General features: G+C 40.0%; 1 protein-coding gene across 12 annotated transcripts in view; it reads right to left on the bottom strand.

The window, feature by feature from the left end:
• Window positions 1-26,928, bottom strand: part of OXNAD1 (oxidoreductase NAD binding domain containing 1) — a 62,212-nt gene that overhangs the window by 10,875 nt on the left and 24,409 nt on the right. For 7 of the 12 annotated variants that reach the window (XR_012095597.1, XR_005241921.2, XR_012095596.1 and 4 more), the window contains exons 7-10: window positions 18,486-18,627; window positions 11,636-11,878; window positions 10,757-10,865; window positions 9,915-10,095 (exon numbers count right to left, since the gene is read on the bottom strand). Coding sequence is in view for 8 of the 12 variants with exons in the window: in XM_038002926.2 (XP_037858854.1) it covers window positions 9,941-10,095; window positions 10,757-10,865; window positions 11,636-11,878; window positions 18,486-18,627 (649 nt within the window). In the remaining 4 variants the exon portion in view is untranslated. Of the gene's footprint in view, window positions 1-8; window positions 5,371-9,510; window positions 10,096-10,756; window positions 10,866-11,635; window positions 11,879-18,485; window positions 18,628-26,928 lie in introns of those variants that run through there. The other 5 variants (XM_038002924.2, XM_038002923.2, XM_038002925.2 and 2 more) reach the window with 2 other exon arrangements.

Below are 26,928 nucleotides of genomic sequence, written 5' to 3'. Positions count from 1 at the left end.
GAAAGATTGCTTGAGTTCAGGAGTTCAAGACCAGCCTAGGCAACACAGCAAAAACTTGCCTCTCCAAAAAATAAATAAATAAATAAATAAATAAATAAATAAATAAATAAATAAATAGGTTGGGTGTGGTGGCACACGTACCAGCTACTTGGGAGGCTAAAGTGAGATAATTGCTTGAGCCCAGGAGGTCGAGGCTGCAGTGAGCTGTGGTCACACCACTGCACTCCAGCCTGGACAAGAGAACAAGACCCTGTCTCAAAAAAAAAAAATTAGATCTTGACATGGCCATTAAATAAACCTTTGCTAGGGTGAGCCACTGAGATTTCGACATGTATTGGCTACTGAAGCATAGTATATCCCATCTTAACAGAAATACTATAATAATATTTGTAAAGTCTTAAATTATTTATCAGTGGTTTATAAGTAACAAAAAGGTAAACATTCGTCAAATACCTGTCTGAATTTTTCAGATCTCCAGGCTGACCATGCTTCACTAGAGTTGCTGATGCTTGATGGGAGCAGGAGGCATTCGAATTTATTTCTTACGAAGCACGTTTTATCAGTACTCTAAACATACTCATCATGGCCCTCTCTAAACCACAAAATCTTTCAGGAATAGCTCTCAGGTGTCAACAGTGCTTATTAGTAGGAATACGTTGACCCAAAATTCACAACTCATGCAACCCACTCTAGCTGCGCTCCTAGCTGGCCCAGGGGCACTGTGCTGCAGGGAGCACAGTCTGGGCTCTGTCCTGCTAGGGGTCACAGCAGCCTAAGACTGAAGATCCAGTCCTTCTCAGGACTGGCAAGACGGGGGAAGGGTGAGGATGACTGGTGTGTGTGGCCAGAAGCTCGGCACTGACTCCCAGTTGTTGCCACAGATCTTGTTTCCAAGAGCCCTGCCGGAAGTGCTGGAGGCCAACTGCGTGAGCACTGCAGGGTGGGCCCCTGGTGATTAGTGCTCTGCCTGCACTATGACCCGCCAAAGCCACTGATGCAGCTTCCCAGGAGAGGCTGGGTTTCCTGTACCTGGCTCCTAGAGTTTTGAACAGGGAAGTGTGTGGACATGAGATCTAAGGACAAGACCCAACGAGCCTTTGGCTGGGTTTCTGAGGTAGCTGCTGCCAGAGAAGGAAGCAAAGTGATGTTCACCACAGGTTCCTGTTGATAACAATCGTTTCAGTGGCCAGACTAAGAAAACGAACCCTGGCTGCAGACAACTGGCTCTCTGAACCTGGCTGGTGCTTGCTTCCCCAGCCCTTGCAAAACAGCGGCATGTCCCTCCAGCAGAGAAAGCCAGGCTACGGGAGAGACCTGTGCATTTATGTGGGCATGAGGGGATCAAATGATTTGTTACACAGATACATATTTTAAAATTCCTACACAACTGTGCTAGGTACTGAGAAGACAGCAATGCAGAAGGGCCTCGTGAACCATGGTAAGGATTCTGGTCCTTGTTATAAGGGTTAATAGGAGGCCACTGATCAGTTTTAAGCAGGGAAATGACATCAAATCTGCATTTTTAAAAACATCTTTCTGGCTGCTGAATGAGGAAAAGGCAGGGGTCCCAAAGATGGTGCAGAGGCCAGTGCTTTGGTCCAGGTGGGGGCTGCTGGCTTGCATCTTAGCAAAGAAGGGGACAGATTTCAGAGTTACTCAGAAGCAAAACTGACTGGATTTTGCAAATGATTGGGGAATGAGGGAGGTATTGAAGCTACCAACCATGTCCTTATCAAAGGCATTTCCTCAAAGTAATAAATACTCCAGTAATATTGCCTGGAACTTTTCCAGAACCTCTTGCATGGATTAGTTTTCAGAGTTTGACACATTCAACGTCAGACAAAGTCACTAAAAGTGAAGTCTTTATACCTTTCTTAAGACCCAAAGAGACCAGGCGCGGTGGCTCACGCCTGTAATCCCAGCACTTTGGGAGGCCGAGATAGGAGGATCACAAGGTCAAGAGTTCAAGACCAGCCTGACCAACATGGTGAAACCCCGTCTCTACTAAGAATACAAAAATTAGGCGTGGTGGCACGTGCCTGTAATCCCAGCTACTTGGGACGCTGAGGCAGGAGAATCACTTGAACCCGGGAGGTGGAAGTTGCAGTGAGCCGAGATCATGCCACTGCACTCCAGCCTGGGTGACAGAACAAGACCCCATCTCGAAAAAATACATAATAATAATTTTTAAAAAGACCCAAAGAACTACGTCTTTTTGGGAGGGAGAGAGGAAGGGAACTGTGTGGCAACTGAAAGCAGCAGCTGTTGGGAAGGTGCCACGGTATGCATGTGGGAGTACAAAGGGAACCATCTGTTTTGGGTCTGATGAGCAGAGTAGGAATTCTGCCCCCAATGTTTTTTTTTGGACACTGATTTTTGCTCTTGTTGCCCAGGCTGGAGTGCAATGGCATGATCTCAGCTCACTGCAACACCTGCCTCCCAGGTTCAAGCGATTCTCCTGCCTCAGCCTCCCGCGTAGCTGGGATTACAGGCATGCGCCACCACACCCCGCTAATTTTTGTATTATTAGTAAAGACAGGGTTTCTCCATGTTGGTCAGGCTGGTCTCAAACTCCCAACCTCAGGTGATCTGCCCACCGCAGCCTCCCAAAGTGCTGAGATTACAGGCGTGAGCCACCGCGCTCAGCCCCAAATGATTTCTAATGGTAATGCTGGCAATTCCAGCAAAGCCCTGAGCCAGGAATTGGTGGAGAACCACCCTGGCTGTCAACTGTAAGGACTGGGTCTTGAAAGAGTAAAGATACTCATTCATCCAGAGACAGTTTTAAAACATGATCCCATGTTGCTGACTGGCAGTAAAACTTACACTTGTGTAATTAAATGTGTTGCTCACTAGTCATTAAGTTCAATTTGGATTTGGATTTGGATTTTTCTGTGGCCTCTAAATAATATAAAGGCTTAAAGATAGTAAGAAATATATTTCACTTATTAGGGTGAGCATTAAAATGCTTCCTATAATGGACCTCTGATTTCATGAACCTTCAGTCCTGGGTACCTCCTATCTTGTTGATTGTTCAATGAAAAAAAACAAGAGAATCACAAGAACAACTAGCAGACTTACCAGTTTCTCGATCCACAAAATGCCTAATAACTGTCTAAAACACTTCCTTTTTATGAACCTGGGGAACTATCAATCCAGTCCCTGTCTCAGTCAAGTACACCTTTAGCCCCAGTGGGCAAATGTCAGTTTCCTTACTAATGGTAATTCCACTATTTCTCTTGAGCCCAGACTCCAGAATTTAATCAGCAGTATGGTCCAAAAGTCCTCTATATCAAACCAAACTTTTCCCTTGCTTCAGTACAAGACAATGTCTTCTTATTCTGTCAACCCCAGAGATACAAACAATAGTCATTCCAAGAATCAATAAAATATTTGAAGACAGTTAAGATACTCCTTAGACAATCTCTCGGTATAGTCAACCTTGATCTCTAAGGCCCATTTTTCTATCATGAAATTACAGAAAGGAATTTTAAATTGCATAGTCCTACCCACAGCGACAGATAAGGAAAGCAGGTTTCAGAGAGAGGTGGAATGAGTCACACAGAAAACAAGTTGTAGAATGGGCATGATTTAGGTCTCTTGAAGCCTGGTGCCATGTTCCTCCCACCACCCCACACAGTCAACCAATCTGCCTCATTTTTTGTTTCTTCTCTCTGGGCTCCTATAGTCTCTAAGACAAGCCTAATTGGAGTTTTACTCTATAGAAGTATCAGAAGAAAATATATCCATAAAAGCTGAAGGAAAAGACCAACATATATGATGATATATAACTTTAAAACTCTGTTGTAAGTTACATCAAACAGAATTCAGGAACTGGTAACAGACTGGAAAAAATATATATATTTGTAATATACCTAACAAAGGATTAGCACTCATTCTATTTTTATAAAGCGTTATAAATCAGTAAGATATCAAAATGGATATACAACAGAAATATACCATTCTGAAAAGAAGAAATAAGGATGGCTAAAATACCTTAGGGAAAAAAAATGCTATGGAGCAATCAGAAAATTGTTTAAAAAATCACTTTTCATCTAACTGATTAGGGGAAAAAAATACTTAAGTATGAGACCGAGGGTATCTAATGTTGGCCAGAAATGGGCACTTTCATACCCTGTTAGAATATAAACTGATTAGGCATTTATAAGGTAACTTGGCAATACTAGTCAATTTTTTATTCAGAAATGGCACTTCTAGTAATTCTACAGGAGTATGTGCATAAAAATTACACAAACAGGTTTACTGCAATATTGCTTGTAATGGCCAAAAACTCCAAACAATTTAAATGTCCATCGTGGAGATATGGTTAAGTATATTATGGTATATACCAAAAATTTGAAGTGTGTTAAAAGAATGGGATACATAGTTGTATATGCACACATAGTTGTATATGTATACAAGGTTAATACACCATAAAATCTCTAAAAGGATACCCAGCAAGCTTTTTATACAGAGGTTCCTTCTAGGCGAGGGAATAGGACAGGGGAGAAGAGAACTTCAGCATTTTAATCTGTATAGTTTTATTTAATATTTGTGGTCACATTTATTAGGTAATTAATAAAAAATTAACAATTTTTGGTCATATTTATTAGGTAATTTTTAAAAAGGAAGAGACAAAATCTTGTTAAGCTCAAATATAGCAAAATAGGACATGGGGATGAGCTGGAAGGGGCCAGGTTAGGCTGATCAGCTCATGCAGGTTTTAAGAATTCAGAACAGACCAGATGAAGATGGCTGCTCAACAACTATAAAAGTTTGGATTCCTGGGCACAAAACATTTTAAAATGCATGCCTTGATTTTATGGCACATTAGGAGGTATCTACATGTCATCACTACACTGCTAGCTTATTGTATGTTAAGAAAGAATAATATTAAAGACCAGACATCTTGCTGTTTAAGATGAGAACAGTATACTTCTTTTGAGTTTTAAAATAAAATAAAATGAAATAACAGCTCTCAGGTGAAATTATCAGATCATCTGCAATAACCAGGAATGGAGGAAATTGCTGTTTTCCATTCAGACAGAAAAAAAACGAAAAAATAGGAGAGACATGCCCTTGGATCATCTGACAAGCACTGCAAGCACACATGTGTTTGTGCTGTGAGTCCAGTGTAACAATCCTCCTACCCCCAGAGCATGGGTGCAGCCTTTCCCACTCCCCTACTCCTGGGCCCCTAGGATCCATCATTCCAGTGACTCACCCAGTCATCCATTTGCTATAGTTTCTCTTTCAAACAGTGATAGATGCAAAAAAACATTTTCCCCCAGAGCATTTCCACTTTGAATTTTGTTCTCAATGTGTAACTCAGTTATTTCCAGAAGATACTTTCCATCACTCTTAGACTCACTAAAAAAAAAAAAAAAGTGGTTTCCCAAAGTATTTAACTTGCTCCTAAGATAACCTTTGTCTTATACTTTCCTATCTTCAATGTCTAGCTCAGTGACTGCACATAGCAGATGCTCAATAAATGACAGTTAATACATCCTCCTCTAGAAAAAGGTGTCACTTCCCTGAGTCCCACTGAATGATTCTTTCATGGTTTTTCATATAATCAGGCTGTTATTTCACTCATCTTGAAAAAAACGAAAACTGTGCTTTAGTTAATAGTACTGTACCAACTTAGCTGTACTGTTCATTTCCTAGTTTTGATAAATATACCACAGCTACATTAAACATTTGGGGAAGCTGAATGAAGGATGTAGAGGAACCCTGTCTTTGCAATTCTTCTGTAAATCTAAAATTACTTCAAAACAAAAAGTTTAAAAAGTAAAACAACCCAATGAGTACAATAAATGTTCTCTTGACCCCACTTCCCTTTCCAGCTACCATTCCATCTTTTTCTTCTCTTTAACAATTTATCTATATTCATTATAATTGATTTCCTCTGAATTGCTCCTAAACCTATTTCACTGTTTTCACTCCCACTATTCATCTTATCAGGATCACCAATGACCATTCAGTTGCCAAATCAATGGCCACTCAATGATCACTCATCAGACCTCGTCTTTCCTGTCCTATCAGCAGCATGACACAGCTAGCCAATCCATCCTCTATGAAACACTTTCTTCATGAGGCTTCTTAACACCACACTCATCTCCTTTTCCTCCCACCTGTTTATTAGAGAACTTTTTGCACATGTTAAGAGCCCCGAACCTCATCAACCACCATGATTGAATGTGAACCACTGACACAACGGGGGGGACCTAAAACATGCTGAACATCAACAAATAGTCATGACTGTAATGGACGAAAACAATCAAATGTATAAAAAGCCATGAGTTCATAATGATACTTTAAATAATCTCACTGGTCGTCTCAAGGTTGCTAAGGCACCAACACATAGTATGCTAACTGATAAATAAAAGGAAATAAATCAAGCATCAATCCTGCCTTTTCTTTATAGACTCATTTCAGGGGAATCAAAGCTGATGAGGGAAAGTTCTATATGGAGCAATCATAGACAATATATGCAGGAAGAATAACAGAAATGGATAATTAACCCTTAATGAAAAAACACCTATCAGCAATGATCAATGGCTGCTAAAACAATTAGGTGAAAGTTTGATGAAGACCATTATATTGGATGATTCAGGCTGACAAATGCTGAAACCACTGATCCATCTTAACAGCATTAAAAGTGGGACAGACATTATATGCCTCGTGTGATGCCATAGGAAGCACATCACTTTATAATGTAGACTTGCAAAAAAAAATCTTGAATCTGAATATAAACAATTTCTAGATATAATTACTAGTTTACATGAAACACAGAGGAGGGAGGATCAAGCAACACCCTGAGGATACAGCAGGCCAGGTTCAAAACGTGGGAAAGCCTACAGAACAAATAAGGCAGTTTCTTTAACAAATGAATCATGGGGGAAAAAAGTGTCCATGTACATGTGTAGGAGTGTAAGGAGTGTGCCATTAATTAAAATAAATTTAAAAGACATTAACCTAATGCAATATTTGGACTTTTGAGGCCATGAGGAAACAACACAGAAGGGTCTTCGAGGGTATTAAGGAATCATTGTCACTTGTGTTAGGTATGATGACAGTATTGTGGTTTGCTGAGGTGATGTATCTGTTAGAAATATATACTGAAGAATTTACAGGTGACATGATATAATTTCTAGGCTTTGCTTGAAAACACACCAGCAAGAAGAACACCCCCACAAAGAAGCTGAGCGCTGACAAAAACAGAATGCTGCTAGTCATGGAAGCCGGGTGATGGATGCACGAGAAGTCATTTTACTATCTCTACTTTGTTGTATGTTTGAAAAAATATAAATAAAATTTGAGAAAGATACAAATATCAGATTAACCTAGTCTCTTGAGTAGGCTGTGAAAGGGTCTCACGTCAAAAGAAGAAACATTTTTTCAAAGTCATAGAGCCAGAGGATCCTTAAGAAGTCACTTTAATCCAGCTCATCAACTCTGAGCAGGCCCTTTCACCCATGAAACAAATATTGATGAAGTACCTATTTTGTGCCTAGCACAGCAATAAACAACACAGACGCACACCCACATGAAGATTTCAAGTTAGACCACATCTAAGGCATCCAGCCTCTTGAAATCCTTTCTGAATAGGACAAGGAATAGCAAATTAATAATGACAAGACACACATGCAGTGTTTTGCTAAGCACTTTACATGTACAATCACCTTCAATCCCCGTAACAGCCCTATCAGGTAGTAGGTAGGTAGCAGTACCATCTCCCTTTTACATGTAGTTTTAAGTGTGTAATTTTAAATGAGGCATACAGCAGTTAAGTGACTTACTCAAGGTCATCTACCTAGTAAGTAGTATAGGTGAGATCTGAACCTAGGCAATCTGGCTCAAGGGCTTTTGAGCCTATACTCTGAGCCACCGCACTATGAATTCCAAGTCACTCTGGCTGAAGTTAGCTCAATTTAAGTACCAAAAAGATCAGGACAGGCCTGGCAGGCAAGAGCAAGAGGACATTCTCCACCAGACCAGAAAATGCTGTTCAGCGCTTAGCACCAGAATGATAGCACTGAAAGGATGAATACTCCAGGCAAAGGCCCATCTCAGCAATTTTGCCAATACTGAGTCAGCAACAGGGTGGCAGGCAGAGCTGGGATCTCCAGGACAGGTGACCCTTGCTCTCTGACAACAGCAAGCACACAGCCAGTGTGGTGCTGGTCAGAGGCAGCAGGCAACACCTCCCAATCCTCCCGTCCCATGCTGCACTGGAGATGCTCACCTTGCACCTCCACTCCTGACACAGAGAGGCCTGGGTTACGTACTTTCCCCATACCTTTAGGTGTCCTCCCCTGCCAACTGCCTTCACCAGTTGGTAGAAGTGCCCCTTGATAATCCCACATCCTTGCATCTCATCATGCTCCTATGTCCTCATCCTAGGCACTTTGGGGCCAACTGATAAGTTAGGGCTCCTTGTAGTGGCCCAGAGCTTCACATATTTCCTTCACCTCTGAGGTACTGATGACCATTTCCTTGAATGGATTATGATATTCCCATCAGGTCAACGGCTCCTCCCTCCCCAAATTCAAATCTGGGATCAAAATGGTTGACAACTGATCTCTGCTTAAAACTTGACAAAACTCAAAACTGGGCAGAAGCTAGAGTCATCTTCAGGTCCCATGAATCATATGAGTTCAAGCCCAGAAGTCCCTGGGAGGCCTGCAATAACAAAGATAAGAAAGGATAACCTGTCTTCTCTCATCAGCTCCAGAACAGAATCTCAACTGGAGCTCCTAGGTCTCCAGCACTCATCTGTCCTTCTTCCCAGGCTCCCTTCACCCTCCTGTGATCTCTTATGCAGGCAACCTTGGGCCCAGGACTACTTGTCATAAAAGGAATGGCCTGGCCTCAGTCAGGACTTCTTTTGGATTTTTAAAAATCTAAACAAAGAACTACAATCTGCTTTCTAGCAGTTTCATCAGAGCAGCTTTGGGATAAGGCTCCACCATTCTCTGTATCCACTCTAGGGGACTGCCTCCCAATCTCAGACTTAGCAAGGAGTTAAAACATTAGTTGCTTTCTTTCAGTCATTCAACAACTATATGTTAAGGAGCTGCTGGTGCCAAGAACAACTCTGGCAAATGAGTGAAATAAAAGTAGAAAAGCAGGATTTAGAAACAGCTCTCTACCCCCTAATCAATGCTAAGTACATTTCCATAGCCAGTCAGCCCAGGCACTGAAGGCAGATTCAACATGGAACACACCACCAATGCCTTTGTCCCAAGCAAGAAGCTGCCTCCTACAGCGTTAAGGCAGACAGCCAAGACACAGAAAGGGTTTCATTTAAGAAGAAACTAACAATTAGTCAGGATACACACTTACGATATTCATTAACAAAAAAGCAAATATGCTGGATATTTAACTCCCTAAAGCAGTTTTCCTAACAATTTTCCATGTCCAAACTTAACTTTGATGTACCAAATAAGACTGCAGGCCATAGTACAGTAAACAAAGGCATTAAAAAGAATTTTCAAAGTAAAATAATTAAGATTGTACTTAAATTATAATTTTATTAAACATAAGATATATAGATGGCTGTCAAATAATTTAAAGCTAGCCCACATTTTACACTCAAAATCACATGTTCCTATGATTAGACATAAGTATGTATTTTTTTTTTTTTGCCTAAAGACAAAAGAAAAATCTATATTGACCAATCATGGTACATCATGAGACAATTAAATCGTTGTTAATAAAAGAAAATCAGTGTAGTAAAAAACAGTTTGATCACTGAGGTCTTTGCAAAAAGTTGATCATTTAAGTCTGCCAGCTGGCTTTTATCCAGCTGGTCAATACGTTTACAGCCTTAAAAAATAAGACAACTCAAGTAGAGATAAAAAAAATTAATCATGCCACAAAGGACAGGAGATCTCCTGAGTAGATCTCACCTCTTTATCTTTTCTGTGTCTGCCTCCTACCACCACTTCTCAAAGCAAATGTGTTCTTTGGATACATGGTGGTTTTCCAGTTGCTTGGAGAAAAAGTCTGTCATTGGAGGTGGGCCACAAATATAGAACAAAGTCTCTTTTGAAATATGATCTCTTATCTCCTTCTCCGTTATTCTTCCTTCTACCAAAAACCAGAATAAACACCAAATTAACAGACATGGTTGTATCAGCAAATGAGGAAGGACTAACCACAATTCAGCTACAGTGTTTATGTGCAAGCTCAGTGAGTCTAGTCTTCTTAAGACATTCATAGGACGGCTCCTGTTGGCCTCTGGGGCCAGACCCAAGCAAAGTGCATCTCCAGGCTTCCTAAACCTAAGCAAGCAAAGTGGGATGCTCATCGTAACGCACTCTGCAGAAAGGGCCAGCTAGCTTACTGGTGGTCTTTGATGGAGATACAAACTGCCTTCAGCAAAGGAAGTAACTGTTTTTATAAAAATCCTTTCAGAGGAAATTATGAGTTGTTTAAATGACCATTAATGGCAAATGGAATCAATTCAGCCAAATCTGGAATATAAATTATTTGTAAGTATACTACAGTGATGATGCAAAGGCCTCTTAAAAAGTGTGAAAAGTACACTTTTAACATAGGCAATAGGAAACCTGTATATAATGAGTAAATCCAACTAAATATCTATTTTTCCAGGAGAAGTCACCCCAATTCCCCAGATAGTGACATTCCCAGCCAGCAACTTCCAACAATAAAGCATCTACGCTCAACCAACTGGTGTGTCCATCAAATAACTGCATGGAGACAGTCAAAATATCTTTAGGGGACTCACCCGTGATGTACGGCTTGAGTTCTGCACTGATTTGTGTAGTCTGTTTTGTAACATGCAAACTGCATGCAATCTTCTCAGGAAATTCATTTACTAAATCAAGGATATTTTTCTGGAATGTCAAACATACTTGGTCACACTACAATTTTTAAAAATCAAAACAGATGTGCACAACCACTGAGGCTGAACCTCGACTCCCATTCTGCACACGTCTGCTGCTCTTGCTCTCTACTTAGAGAGACATTGTTTGCAGCCTAGCAGGCCAGAGCATTCAGACTACAGAGGGCTATTTGGCTTTAATTGAAATCTGAATATGCTAACAAGCATATTACCAACTCTCCGGGAGTTTTTTCTTTTTCCTTTTTCTCAAGCATTGGCAATTAAGCAGCAGTTTCACTGACCACAGTTGTGTCTTTAACTGTTTCTGTTCTTTTGTTCATTCCTGCAGCTGCAAAGCAATCCCCAGTGAAAGCTTTCTTCATCAAATGCACTTAGTTTAAACAGATGCAACTGACGGGGGTTTCATTTACCCAGCTGGGTCCAAACTGCCTAAGTCTTACCTACCCCTGTGATACACCAGTACACTGTAGGTCTCTTGACTGGAATCTCAGGACCCTTGTGACTTTTCTGTTCATCTAACCTCCAGATTCCATCCCACCAAAACCTACCCTTTCCTGTCACTTAACTGGTGGCCTGCTCAACATTAGCAGTTTCACTTGTCTTGGGTAAGGTGTGTTGGTTAGTTCTCATTTGAGCATGATTAAACCTTGCCAAGCCTTTTGTTTGAACCTTTGCAGAGAAAACAGAACCTAGAGAAAAAACTTTCATGAACAATTAATACCACTACACAAGTTTGCTTACACAAGCTATTATCTCCTTTACCTTAAACAGGAGTTCGCTGGTATTTTTTGCACTGTAGAATAGTTTTATTGTTCCTATCTCATATCCACTTCTTTTGTTTGCCTGCTCTCTGAGGAGATCTGCTACGTGCCGCAGGATGGAAAGCAGAGGGTTAATTCCGACTCCTCCTGCAATCAACACGAGGTTTCTAGAGGCATCCGCAGGCTGAGGGTCAAAGAAGAACTCTCCACCCACTCTCACAGCCACTTCTGAGTCAAGTGTACACTAAGGCAGGAAAGAAAAGATCTTTTAGTCTTTTGTAGCACAGGTCTTAAACCAAAGGTTCTACTTTAATAAAACTGGGTCTATCTCCCGTATTATCAGTGTTTAGGATTATTTTTATAGCTTGCTCCCAATTTTCCCGAGGCCCTGTGAATTAATTCCACCTGCTCATTTTATAGGCCATAGGCTAATCCACCTTCATAATCCATAACGAGCAGCCATTCCAATACTGAGAAAAGGAGATGTGCTTCAGTGATTTTACCATTTGTTAACTTCTTAGGCAAGGAACTGGACTGAGGAAAGAGGCAATGGACTCAAAGGCAGGGGACAGCTCTGAAGCATGGGTCTCCTTTATCTGAGTTGTGTTTCTGTGTTCTAACCAAAGCTGAGAAACAGGATGTGGCAAATGTCACTAGACTGCCTACCCTGGGTTCATCAAGGCTGACAAGTGTAAGTACTGGTGCTCCCTCTTGATCCTCAGTAAGGCAAAGCCAGACCAGCTCTACAGGCTTAGACCAGCCCTGCAATACTGTTCAGTGCTGTTCCCTTCTCCCTAGAGAAACAAGAACAGGCAGCCAGAGGCTTCGTACCAGGGAGTATCACATAGACCTATCACACACACACACACACACAGGGAGTATCACACACACCTACTATTTGGTGAGGTCACTTATGCCTGAAATACGATCAGAGTTGAACGTACTGGTTTTCTCAGTGGGGATGCTACTGCTTCTGATGAACGTGTTTGGGAAACTTGTGATGACATTTTTTATTGTCACAATTATTTGGGGAATCCAACTGGCATTTAAAGGGCAGGGCCAGAGACGCTAGAGATCCTACAAAATTCATGGTTTCCCAGAGCTGGCTCCTACTAAGCTGGTGGTCAATTCTACGGGAATTTTGTAAGAAAGTTTCTACTGGTAGTTTGAAATCAGCCATTGTAGGAGTACTTACAGCACAGAAATCAGCAAATGATACAACTCAGATAAATTCAGATAGCTGGTTTGCCAGCACACCATTATCTACAATGCACAAGACTGTCCTGCACAATGACTTGGGAATGGCCCAAAAGACGTTCTTACAGGTGAAAACTGGTTTATAATGATCTGAGACTAGACCCTAGCTCATTTTACAAATAAACTCAGTAGCCACAATGTAGATTGCACTTTGTTGTGTTCAGAACTTGACCAAGCATGTTCACTGTTCTGGAAAACCACATTCCAGTTAGTGACATGTGTCACCCACACAACATATCTTTATCATCTGCATCTGTAGACAGTGTATTCATGGTGATTCTATGTTTAGGAATGGCATCTGATTACTTCATTCTGTCTTCAAGTTAGATCTGCCTAACCATTTGTATTTTAAAATACATATTCTTTGATTATGGATCACTTTCGTTTATTTCTCCTTTGTATTACAGTTAGAGAATTATGTTATTAAAAAAAAACTATGGGTACATTACATTAACTATCATTTTCATTTCAGGACAGTTCTAGAAAGGGGCATTGGATCTGACAGAGTTGGTAACCCCTTGTTTGGGAAAAAACCACTGATCTAGGAGTCAAGACTGAATTTTAATCATGGCCCCTATGAAATCCAGCAAGTCCCTTAAATTCTGAGCCTCTGCTGCCACTCCTGGAAAACGGGTGCCAGCACCTGCACTGCCCATCTCACAGGGTTGGTCTGAACATGGACTGACTCACAGTAGGGGGAACTCGCTAGTATCCGGCTCTAAGAAGGAATTTTGGCCGTTGCAGCTGTCACAAAAGAAAAAGTGCTGGCGATACCAGCTTCCTGCTCCTCTGTCACTAAAAAACAGATTCCAGGAATCAAGAAACTTACATTAAGAGCATAGGTTTCTCCCATTACATGTTCCTGGCATAAATCAACTAAATGAATGCCCTCCTAAGAAGTAATAACATATCACATGCTTTTTGAGAACCAGACCCTTAGCATTCACACCTTGGCACCTTGCACGTCAGGTGAGCAGTAAGTACTTCTGGACATGAATTTCATTTGGGCTCTGCAGGTTAAAGATGAGTTAAATTTAGAGAATATCTAAGAAAAATGAAAATTATTTGAATTCACAAAAACATGTCTTTTTTGGTAAAGAACTGTTAAATGAATGGATACCCTTTCTCTCAGGGAAAAATGTCTGAACTTAACTATTTTAAATATGTGGGAGATTTTTACATGAATGGTGATAAGTGGGTTTTCATTTTTGACAAAAGAAATTAGCAGCAAGGGAACATTCAGTTAGGAATAACTAAAATCTCGCAATTGCCACAGTGGCTACCACAGTGCTTTAAAATATTCTTTCCTTTCAAGTCTCAAAAATAGAATTTAAGATACAAGAAGCTCTGCCTAATGATGACAATGAATTTCATCTCCTATATCCTCCTTCCCTCCCTCTCTTGCTTGCCTGTGCAATTCTCTCTTTATCTATAAGAATCAGAGTGAAAGAGACTGAAATAATTTTCTCCAATGGCCATCTCTGGCATGCTTAGTAATGACAACAAAGAAAGCCTCTAGGTTACTGTTTTCAGAAACCAGAGTATTTTCAACTCTAAAGTTGGCAAGAAAATGTGCCCCAGGGGAAGATAATACTCAAGAAGCCTGTCTTATCTTGACACAAAATAATCTTCGGGAGGTCTGTCTTCTGATTTGGTAGCACCTGGGAAGAATTAAAAGCCACCTTTGTCTTTTTGTTGATTAATAAAAACTGCGAGAGTAACATGAACACAAGACTCAAAGTACTGTACACTGTAATATGTACGTGAGTAAAAGGACATTACCTTCAATTACACAGCAATGTATCTAATTTTGGTATAGATTTTCTACTTGTGAAATAAACAGCCTTTCCACAGCAACTGGAGCTAAGCACACAATAGCTGTCTAGAACCCTTTACTCTGCCAAGAGCTTGAGCCAAAGCAGATAAAATAAAGGAAGACATTTATGGCACTTCATTCCATGTCACAACAGTGCAGCCTGCTGCCACCCAGACACTCACGTGCCTCCATTGTCCACTATAATGGCTTAATAAGACAAATCCTCAGGAGGAAAATAGCCACCTGAAAACAGTTACAAGAAAAATCTGACTTCATAAAGGCTGTCTGCAACTCCCACTGGGTAGAGTAGAGCAGGCACTTGAATTAGGATGTGCATTCAAGCAGTATCACTTTGAGATTTTCCACAGCCTATAAGAATAAGTTCCTTCACTGAAATGCCAATGAGGCATGAAACCAAGCAGGAAGCTGTGGACCGGGACCAGGCCAGGTTGCCTGAGAAGCTAAGGATAACAGGGAGGATGGGGAGATGTTCATGGCACTAGGAGCTGGGATGGCTATGCTTATTTCAACTCTGAGCAAGGGGCATGTGGACACCTCTTTGCTCTCACCCCAGCAGCATATTTTAGCACCTCTAGGAGCAGCCTAGAGCCAGTAATGAATGGAAAATCCACAGAGAATCCAAAAAGGAATGAGGCAGCTGAGGCCACACTGACAGAGACTCAAAAGGTTGCAGGGTAAAAATGTGACAGGATACATTTACAATGGAAATGCCTACACAGGCATCTGGGGGTTATCCTGGACAGACATAACTTGATGTGTAAACCAGAAGAATATATTGTGTTGCTCCTGCACATTTTTTAAAAATTATTTTTAAAATTTCCTTAACAGAAATCTTTTTCTTTTGGTATACGGTTCTATAAATTTTAACACACATATAGATCTGGGTAACAACCATCAAAATCAAAACATATACTAGTTCCATCACCCCCTGAAAATTATTCCCCTGTGCTATCGATCCTACTTTTACAGTCATCTCAACCCCAGTCAACCACTGATTTGTTTCCCATCATTATATCTATGTCTTCCAGAATGTGATAAAAATGGGATTTTACAGTATGTAACCTTTTGGGACTGCCTCCTTGCATTCAACAGAATGCCTCTGAGATTCGCCCACATTGTTGTGTGCATCAATAATTCATCTCTTGTATGAATATATCACAGGTTATCCATTCACCTGCTGAGGGACATTTGGGTTGTTTCTAAAAGTTTTAAATAATTATGAGTAGAACTGCTATAAATATTCATGTTATGCTTTTATATAAACATAGCCTTCATTTCTCTAAGACACTCAGAAGTTGTAATGCTGGATCATATGTTAAGTGTATGTTTAACTTTATACAAAACTTAAAATGTTTTCCAGATTGGCTGCACTATTTTGCATTCCCACTAGCAATATAAGCAATATATGAGAGTTCCAGTTGCTCCACATCCTTGCCAGTACTTGGTATTGTCAATATTTTTAATTTTAGACACTGGACTAGATCTGTAGTGGTATCCCACAACATATAGTTTTAATTTACATTTCCCTCAGAGTTAATGATGTTTGAATACCTTTCATTGCTTATTTGCCATCCTCATATCCTTTTTTAGTGAAATGTCTATTCAATCCTTTGTCCATTTAAAAAACTGTTGCTTGTTTTCTTTTTGTTGACTTTTGAGATTTATTTATATATTCTAAATTCAAGCCCTTTGTTAGATATCTGATTTGTAAATATTTTCTCCCAGTCTGTAACTTGGTTTTAAATTGTGTTAAATGCCTTTTGTAGAAAAAGTTTTAATTTTGACCATGTCCTATCATCAATCTTTTCTTTGATGGATCTTGCTTTTGGTATTGTGCTTAAGAATTTTATCTACTCTCAAGTTCCAAATATCTCCTGTTTTCTTCCAGAACTTTTATAGTACCATGTTTTACATTTAGATCTACAACCCATTTTGAGTTAATTCTGAATATAAAGCATGAGGTTTACGTTTAGGTTGAAGGTTGTTTTTTGCATCTAGATGCAAAATTGTTCCTGAACTATTTGTTGAAAAGGTTATCCTTTTGCCATTCAATTTTTCCACTGAATCTAGCACCTTTGTCAAAAATTAAGTGACCATATATGTCAGTCTATTTCTGAACTCTTTATTTTGTTACATTATTTGATGTGTCTCTTTCACCAATACCATACTGTTTTGAATGCTGTAGCTTTATCTTAGCCTTATTTGATTAATGTGAATCTTCTCACTTTATTCTTTTTCATAATCGTTTTAGCTATCCTAGCTCCTTTTTCGTTCCATACAAATTTTAAAATCACTTTGTCCATATCTATAAAAAATCCTGTTGAGATTCTGATTAGTGTTATGTTAAATCTATAAATCAATTTAAGGAGAACTGACTTCTTTACTATGTTGAGTTTTCCAATCTATGAACACAGTACATCTCTCTATTTACTCATGTCTTGATTTCTTTCGTGGGATTGAAATGAACTGAGCTTTTTTTTGGACTGTTTGCAAGAGGGTCCCATATTGGGGGATGGGTCAGAGAGCATCCTAAGCTAGCTGGTTTTCACAACACAAAAGCTCTCTTCAGCTACTACAGGACACATTAGTTCCTACAAACATGGTTTGTCTGTGTGATTCTTTGCATGCTTTCTCTCCTAACTGAACCTTGCTGCGTCTGGGTGGGCCTTCTACAGTCACAAAACTCAACTGTGTTTCCATACCCTCTTTCGCAGACAAGAGCTGTAACTCCCACCCCACTCCCTCATGTATTTTTGTTGGTGCTCTATGAAATTTGCTATTCTTGGCCTCTCTCCTCTACTTATTTCCATGTGGTTCCTACAGAAACCCCAAAATTCTCTGCAACGTTTAAAAATATACTAGAGTGTGTTTCCAAGTTTTGCTGAAAATAGAGTTTTTGTTTTCTTTTTCCTTTGTTGATTCTCAATGATTTCCAGGAAACAGGAAAATGCTGTTTTTGAAGCCATATTTGTACTGCTATGTGTTTTTGGTAAATAAGGTAAGAAAATGCCTGGGATGGGATAGAGGTTGTTGGTAAATACAGAAGACACTCTTGTAAAGAAGAGGAAGTGAAAGGAAAAGGATAGAAAAGGCAAAAAGTGAAAAGGATAGAAGGGTCAAAAACTAAGGCAATAAGTAACTGATCTGTTCTGAGCTCATTCTTTGTTATCAGCGTTCTAGTAGGTAATGACAGGCAGCTTCTTTAGGATTGTGTTGAGCCCTGTGGTGAAGTAAGAGTTATTAACAGCAGTCAAATTGGATTCTCTCTCAGAATCCCAAGTGAAGAGCTTTCCAGACACTGAAACGGAGAGGCAATGGCACCGTGGATTTAGCTGTGCTCACCTCTGGGAAGAAGCAGTACTATGTAATCAGATAGTTTCCCCTCCAAAAATGACAGAATAATTTAATTCCCTTTATTTAGGATGGTTAAGACAAAATAATCTGATTTATAGATTTACCATTTATATGACACAGAGAGCCAACTTTTTAGAACTTGTCTAAAATATAAAATATTTTAATTCTAAAGCAGTATTCAACTGAATACCGTTTCGTGACCCAGAAAATATTTCCAGGTCCCAAAGTCTCTGATTCATACTTAATGCATCAAAATTTCTTTGACCTTTCTTAGAAGTTCTTTGTGGACAAGTACCCTTTCATTCAAGCCCAGGTTTCTTAGGTGAATCGAATGAACTTAACACAAATTTTGTGGGTGGCAGAGATTCCCACATCATCGAGTTTAAACAGGCAGTTTGCTTACCGTATTGTGAACCCAGAGGGCAGGAGGGTGGTTTGTATATTTCACTGCCAATTCTATCATTCTCTCTTGTTCTAGCAGTCTGGGACTGGAGCATATTGAAAACCCACCAACCACAGAGACTCCTGGAATAAAAAAATCAACCCTAAAAGGAGAGCCAAATAAATGATTATTGTTGAAGCCATTTTAAAAATTGGTAAGTTAAACAAAATTGATAAACCTTAATAGACTATGAAAAAATTACTAAAATCAAGAATAAAAGAGGAGACATCATCACAAAGGCTTATAGAAATAAAAAGAATTATAAAGGAATTCTATGAACAACTATGTCAAAAAATTAGCTAACTTACATGAAATGCACAAATTCCTAAAATGACATAAACTACCAAATTTGACTCAAGAAGAAAGAAAATCTGAGCAGACCCCTAACAAGTTAAAGGATTGAGTTAATAATTTTTAAAACTTCCCAAAAAGAAAAGCTCAGGCTCAGGCCAGGCGCGGTGGCTCACGCCTGTAATCCCAGCACTTTGGGAGGCCAAAGTAGGTGGATCCCCTGAGGTCAGGAGTTTGAGACCAGCCTGACCAACATGGTGAAACCCCATCTCTACTAAAAAAAATACAAAATATTAGCCAGGCATAGGGGCGCATGCCTGTAATCCCAGCTACTTGGGAAGCTGAGGCAGGAGAATCACTTGAACCTGAGAGGCAGAAGCAGTGAGCCAAGATTGTGCCACTGCACTCCAGCCTGAGCAACAAGAGCGAAACTCCGTATCAAGAAAAAAAAAAAAAAGAAAGGCTCAAGTCCAGATGGCATCCTGGTAAGTTCTATCAGACATTTAAAAATTAATACTAATCCTTCAAAATCTATTCCAAAAACAGAAGAGAACACTTCCCCACTCATTTTATGAGGCCAGTATTACCCCCATACCAAAGCCAGACAAAGACATTGAAAGAAAACTACAGACCAGTATCCCTTCTGAATTTAGGTACAAAAATTCCAGGAATACAAGGTTGGTTTAACATTTGAAAATAAATAAATATAATACACCACTCAGTAGAATAAATGACAAAACCCACATGATCATCTCAGTAGTCAAGAGAAAAGACATCTGACAAAATCCAACACTTTTTCATAACAAAAATGCTCAACAAATTAGGAATAATTGGGAACTTTCTCAACCTGATATAGGGCATCTACAAAAGACCCATAGCTAACATCCTACTTAATGGTGAAACGCTGAAAGGTTCCCCTCTAAGAGAAACAAGATAAGGATGTCTACTTTTCACCACTCCAACTCAACATTGTACTAGAGGCTCTAGCCAAGGTGAGTAAACAAGAAAATGAAATAAAAGGTATTCAGAACAACAAACATCCTACTTACTGGTGAAAGGCTGAAAGTTTCCCCCAAGAAAAACAAGATAAGGATGTCTATTTTTACCACTCCAACTCAACATTGTACTAGGGGTTCTAGCCAAAGTAAGCACACAAGAAAATGAAATAAAAGGCATTCAGATTGCAGAGGTGGAAGCTGCAGATGGTATGCTGTCATATATAGAAAATACTAATGTATTCACTAAAAAGATATTAGAACTAATAAATTCAAATAAGTTTGCAGGATACAAGATCAACAGACAAAAATCAACTGTATCTCTATACACTAGCAATGAACAATCCAAATGTGAAATTTAGAAAACCAATTACACTTATAATAGCATAAAAAAGAATAAAATAACTGGGAATAAATTTAACAAAATAAGTGTAAGACTTACACAATAAAAACTATGAAACACCACTGGAAAAAAATTAAAGATCTAAGTAAATGGAAGCATATCCCATGTTCATGGCATGGAAGACTTAATATTGCTAAGATGGCAATACTCCTCAAATTGATCCACAGATTCAATGCAATACCTACTAAAACCCCAGGTGATTTCATTGTAGAAATTGACAAGTTGATCATAAAATTCATATGGAAATTTGAGGAACCCATAATCATCAAAACAATCTTGAAAAAGAAGTTTACATTTGTAGGACTCACACGTCCTGATTTCAAAAGTTACTACAAAGCTGCAGTAATGAAGACACTGTTGTATTGACATAAGGATAGACATGGAGATCAATGGAAAAGAACGGAATGTCCAGAAATAAAGCCTTAAATTCATAGTGAATTGATTTTTGACAAGAGTGCCAAAGCAATTTAATGGCAAAAGAACAGTCTACTCAACAGTGGCACTGGGAGAACTGAATAACCACATACAAAGAATGAATTTGGACCACTATCTCACAACATATACAAAAATTACGTCAAAATAAAGTAGAAACTTAAATGTAAGAGTTAAAATAATAAACTCTTAGAAGAAAACACAGGAGTAAAACTTCATGGCAATGGCTTCTTAGATATGACCCCAAACCAAAAAGGTCGGGAAAAAAATAGAGAAACAGATTTCATCAAAATTTAACACTCTGTGCTACAAATGTTATTATCAAGAAAGTCAGGGCCGGGCGCAGTGGCTCATGCCTATACAAATCCCAGCAATTTGGGAGGCCAAGGTGGGCGGATCACCTGAGGTCAAGAGTTTGAGACCAGCTTGGCCAACATGGTAAAACCCCATATCTACTACAAATACAAAAATTAGCTGGGCACGGTGGCACACGCACCTGTAGTCCCAGCTACTTGGGAGGCTGGGGTAGGAGAATCACTTGAACCTGGGAGGCAGAGGTAGCAGTGAACTGAGATCACGCCACTGCACTCCAGCCTGGGCGACAGAGTGAGACTCCATCTTAAAAAAAAAAAAAAAAAGAGAGAGAGAAAGTTAAGACGACAATCTACATAATGGGAAAAAATATTTTTAAATAGTGTATCTATTAATATTAAGGTACTTATAATCAGATTATGTAAAGAACTCTTACAACTCAGTAATAAAGAGATAACCAAATAAAAAATGGGCAAAATACTTTTAATTAATATTTCTTCAAAGAAGATATATAAATCGCTAATAAGCACATGAAGAGATGTTCAACAACAATAGTCATTAGCACAATGTAAGTCAAAATCATAATGAGCTGCCACTTCACACCCACTTGGATGGCTATAATCAAAGAGACAAACAATAGTGTTAGGGTCTGGATAAATGGGAACACTTACACATTGCTGGTGGGAATGTAAAATGGCACAGCCACTCTAGAAAATAATTTAGTAGTGCCTGAAAATGTTAAACACAGTTAGCATATGACCCAACAATTCCATGCCTAGGTTTAGACCCAAGATAGGTGAACCTATATATCCACTCAAAAACTTATATATGAATGTTCATGGCAGCATTATTCACAATAGCCCCAAAGTGGAAACAATCTAAATGTCCATCAGCTGATGAAGATATAAACAAAATGTGGCATATTCATACAATGGAATGAAGTACTGATAAAGGCTACAACACAGATGAACCCTGAAATCATGTTAAGTGAAAGAAGCAAATCACAAAAAGACCACATGCTGTACTGTATGATCCCACTGGTATAAAATGTCCATAAGAGACAAATCCACAGAGACAAAATAGATTAGTGGTCATCTAAGCCAGGCAGGGGGATGGGGAACGAATAATAATCATTAGTTTCTTTCTGGGTAAAAATGTTCTAAACGTGATTGCGCTGATAGGTGCACACTCTGTTAATATACTAAAACCTCTGAATTGTACACTTTAAATGTCTGAATTTTATATGAATATATCTCAACATGACAGTCTTTTTAAGTTTTAAAAAGTATGAAAAAAGTGGCAAGAAAAGCAACAAAAACTCTCCCACTAGCATTTGACAGAATTAATAGGCTGATATGGCCTTTGAGTTACACAAGTCTTAACGTTTCCTTCTTTTCTTCTAACCACATCCTATAGTCTAGAACTCCTGGGTTTCAAGCTTTCAATAATTCTATGCCACAGAAACCCTTTTTTGGTGAGGATTCTAGGAAATGCAATAAACCTAGTCACATGCCAAGAAATATGTATTGGAACACAGAACCACAAAAAATTCTCATCCCCATATCTGGGAAACATAAACATTTAATCTAGGCGTTTCACAGCCATCACAACAGCAAAAAATATCATCCTTCCCCAGTTGCTTACCTACATACAGGCCTTAAAGAAAAGCACAAGCTGTTCTCTAATCTGATCTATGACCTTAAAAAAATATTCTCCTGCAGTCTATGGCCTTACATTTCCAGTCATTTATTATAAGTCTTTAAAAACCAGTTCTGGATTGGAAGTGCTCCAGAAAAGGTCTTTAGCCAATTTCAACCTATTTTCACTTGACTCTTTTCCATGAGTACTTTAACTTTCTTTTCATTTCTGACAAGATAAAAATTTAAAAGACTATCGTTAGCATTTGTTAACACAGTTGCTACATGCTATCACAGAGGAGGTATACAAAAATCTCCATCATTTCCATGTTTAAAAAATAAACACATTAATGAGCTACTTTTGCTGCTTCATCTGCCGAACTACAGTGCCCTCTGCTGCTCAGTGCTGATGATGACCATTGTCTCAGTTGAATGAAAGGGAACTCTCTTCTCTAGTAACTCTGGAGAGCTACCTTTGGGAAAAAAAGGACTCCTTCATTAAAAAATACAGAATTTAAGTTATATAAAAACTTCATTCGAATGGATTTAAGAAAATATGTATAATACATATTTCATAAAACATCTGTCCAAGAAAGAATTAAACTTTAAACACACACCTTTTAAAATGTCCTTTGCAGGATGAGCACTCGTGGAGCCACAAGTTAAAGCCCTTACTGTATACCCAATGAGTGAGTGTACGCAGAAGGAGCCTAGGTGCGCAGTGAAGCAGTGGATGTCCACATCCAACCATGACACACCAGGCAGCCGGGTCCTGTGCACAAAGGCAGCCCCAGTGCCAAGCACACAGCAGCTATACTATGAGATCCCGGAACTCTTTAGTCCTTTCCTGCAGTCCTCAGAGCCCCTCACTCATTCACCTAATGCAAAGGAGAGCACCTGTCTACCATATACAGGCACTGTGGTACTGGCTAGAGGTACAAAGATGCACGTATGTCTTAGTTCCTGCCCTCAATGAACCCACTCTAAGAGGAGGAAAATTAACAAATACATACAATTAAATGGGCAATGATAAAACCTGCTTAGCGTAGCGGGGCAATGCAGAGGAAAGAGGAGTCAATTCCACCAGGAGTAGAGGAATTAAGAAAGACTTCACGGAAGAGATGCCCTTTAAACAGTCTTAAAAGACACACAGTGCTCACCAGATAAGCAATGGGAGAGGACACAGTTTGAAAAAAGATGCCAAGGAATACAGTGCTGTGTTACGTGTAGTCCTGTGAGAATCAGGGCTGCCACACATGGTCGTGTAGGCTGTAAGGACGTTATCTATATACAGTGTGGCAGCCCTGCTCAAGGGTAGGGGTAAAGTCGTATGTCTCTAATCTTGCTCCTCTAATGTTTCTTCTTGGTGTCCTCTTTCTCTCGGTAGGGCTCAAAGTTACTTTCTAGCATCTAAACTTATGTTATCTTGTAGAAAGTCAGACACACTAAGACCAGGAATTCCTCCACTCTGTGAAAATGCTTTGGCCTTAGCTCCCCTCAGGAGGCATGCTATACCCAGCCAAGTGTGGACTGAGTACTGACTGCGGCATCAGTGATGACACTGTGGTGATGAGCCCCCACTCCTGCCTGGCCTGCCGCTCTTCCAATCAACAGCTTCACTGCAGGGAAACTGACCAAGGAGATAAGAACTGGAATCTGTCCCCAGGCCTTATCAGCACATAAGATCTAACTGATTGAATGAAATACTTATTAGCAATAACAAAAGCTAAACTCAAACAAATAAAGTTAACATTAGGCATTATGCTAAACACTTTAATTATCCCAAAACACAGGAATACTACTGTTTCCCCTTTGAAGATATGAGAACCGAAGCCCAGACAAATAAAGAAACTGACCACATCACAGAGCTAGCTGGTAGAAAGCAAGCATGTGAGCTGAGCAGTCTCTAGGGCACTAAGCGACAATACACTGCTACCCACAGTAGCATAACCAACGCCGGAGGCAGGCGGTGAGCACCACAGCCAAATGTGAATCTAGAAACTGAGGGCAGCTGCACACTGTGTGAGGACTGGTGGTGCCATGCTCCAGACCCAAGTGCAAGTGCCAATCTTTCCATCCCAAGGGAGAGGAATCCTGGTCAAGGGCAGGCCTCACCAAGGAGCTAGCAAGTGGTAGGCCTACTAGTAAGATGAACCAAGAAGTTCAACCCTGATCATGTAAGAAATGTTTTGAGGTGGTTCTGCCTTTGACCTTTCTCTCAGAATTGGATTGCTAGAGTTCTTGGAACTAGTTTCTTGCCACAGGAACCTGTCCTCTCTGCAAGGCCCAGTAAGAACACAGTGTAGTGCAAAAAGAGCCCCTTAAGGCCTATATCTGATCTATGCCGAAGGTGTCTACATGGGGATCTGTGGCCAAAGCTCCAGCTAGTCACAGATAACATTAATTTATTTAGAGTTGGGCCTCGAACCTCATTCTCAGAGTTTGGTAGGTGTCAGAGGAAGCCACCGGTCAAAACTTCAGAGATGTGGAATCATGGCCCTATCTCTTACCCCAAAGATAAGCCCGACAGCAACCCTCTCCTTGATTTCTAGCAGCTCTCCAGTCTGATAATCCTAACTACGGAAACTGCATGGCAGCCACATTCTCACTCCCTCTCCCTAATCCTTGCCCTCTTCTCCAAAGTGCCACATGGTGGTTACTACCAAGCTGATGGTCTGAGAGAGCCTAGAGCACAAAGCCATCCAAGTAACAGCATGGAAGGGACAGACACCGCCAACCTCAGTAAAATGGCCATTCTGTAACCATAAGGTCAAATATCAAAAGGAACTCAAAACCCCTGGAACCATAAATCAATGGTAAGGGTACAATCTGTTGAAAGAGGAGGGCCCAGGGGCCTGGAATGAATGCTGATGAACACCTGGGAGGGAAAGCGTCACCACTACCAGCCAGTGATCCTTATCCCCCAAGTCCGACCTCCGAAGAAGTCTGACAGGCACAGACTAAAACCAGGCCTAAATTCAGTGAAATGGCCAAATCCATTCTTTGGGATCTATACATGACACCAACCCCAAATCATTTCATCTTGAGAATCACAGTAGGACTCTGTTTCTAAAAATATCACTAGGGAATGAGGACATTTTCTTACCAGGTAACTGAGGTTAGCAAGTGCAATACATTTGCAGGCACACCACAGTGGCAGCACAATAACCAATGCACAGGCTTTTCCTAACCAGGAGGCTGGGTCTGAGTCTCGGCAGGATTCAGAGTTGAAAGCACAGAGACAGTGCTGTGCACAGGACACAAACACTTCCACAGAAAGGAAATATGGAAAACCAGATCATTACAATTAAAGTTTCCACTTTGCAATATAATGACTGCTAAACCATTTCTGAAGGGTAAATATGTTGCCCACCCCCTAAAACGGGCAAAATGCATTTAATGTGCATCATCGAACATGTGCAAAGATTGCAGCAAATTGCTTCACAAACCCAAATTATTGCAATCAGCATCTTGTTTTCTAGTTCTAAATTCAAAGGCAAACTATTAACACACAAGACTGCGAACTCTTGCTATTATCACACTTGCTATTATCACACATCCTCCTTCTAACAAAACCACATTTCCAGATGGACTGCCAAAATTAGTCAAGTGACTCCCAAGAAACACTATCAAGACTGACAGGCCAAAAATCCATTTAGAAATGAATGCTTTATTTAAATAAAGGACACACACACCCAAACACACCTTTCCTAGGGAAATTCAAGTTGCTTTCTTTACAACTGAACTTGAATTGAAGCTCAGGGAGGCTCCATTTGGAGGAAAAGGGAGACAGCTGAGCTGTTACCCAGGCAGCATGCTCATCAGTCCCGAGTCAAATGGGACAGACTTACGATTTGTGTGGGGGTTCTGGGGAGCTGGGCCTGATTGGGGAATCCTAATAACAAATTAGGCAAAGTATTTAAATTCAACCCAGATAAGGTACGTATGATAGAAGAATTCAGTCAAGAGGGTAGTGAGCCCTGTGTTCCTCTTCTCTTCAGGATACTTTGTTTACTATGCATTGGACAGAAAGAAGACTACCTTTTAAAAACCTATGAATCTCCTGCAACATGTAACTCAAGGAGATTAGATTACTGAAGTGCAATCTGTTAGCAGCCATTCCTGAAGAGTGTTAATTATCAGAGCTGTCAGTTCCATGGGCCAGAACTAGCTTTATTTCAATGTGGAAACTCAAGACAGCAATTTTCATATATGACTGAGGGAGCCACAGGCTCAAAACCCAAGTGGGCTCTGAGGCCAGGAAAGGAATCAGATCCTCTGTGCCAACAAAGACTCACCTTGAGGAGATATGATTTAGAACTCCTCTTCCTCAA

Source organism: Chlorocebus sabaeus, chromosome 15 (genome assembly GCF_047675955.1).
Source record: "Chlorocebus sabaeus isolate Y175 chromosome 15, mChlSab1.0.hap1, whole genome shotgun sequence".
NCBI lineage: Eukaryota > Metazoa > Chordata > Mammalia > Primates > Cercopithecidae > Chlorocebus > Chlorocebus sabaeus.
This window is presented reverse-complemented; position numbering and strand designations above follow the sequence as displayed.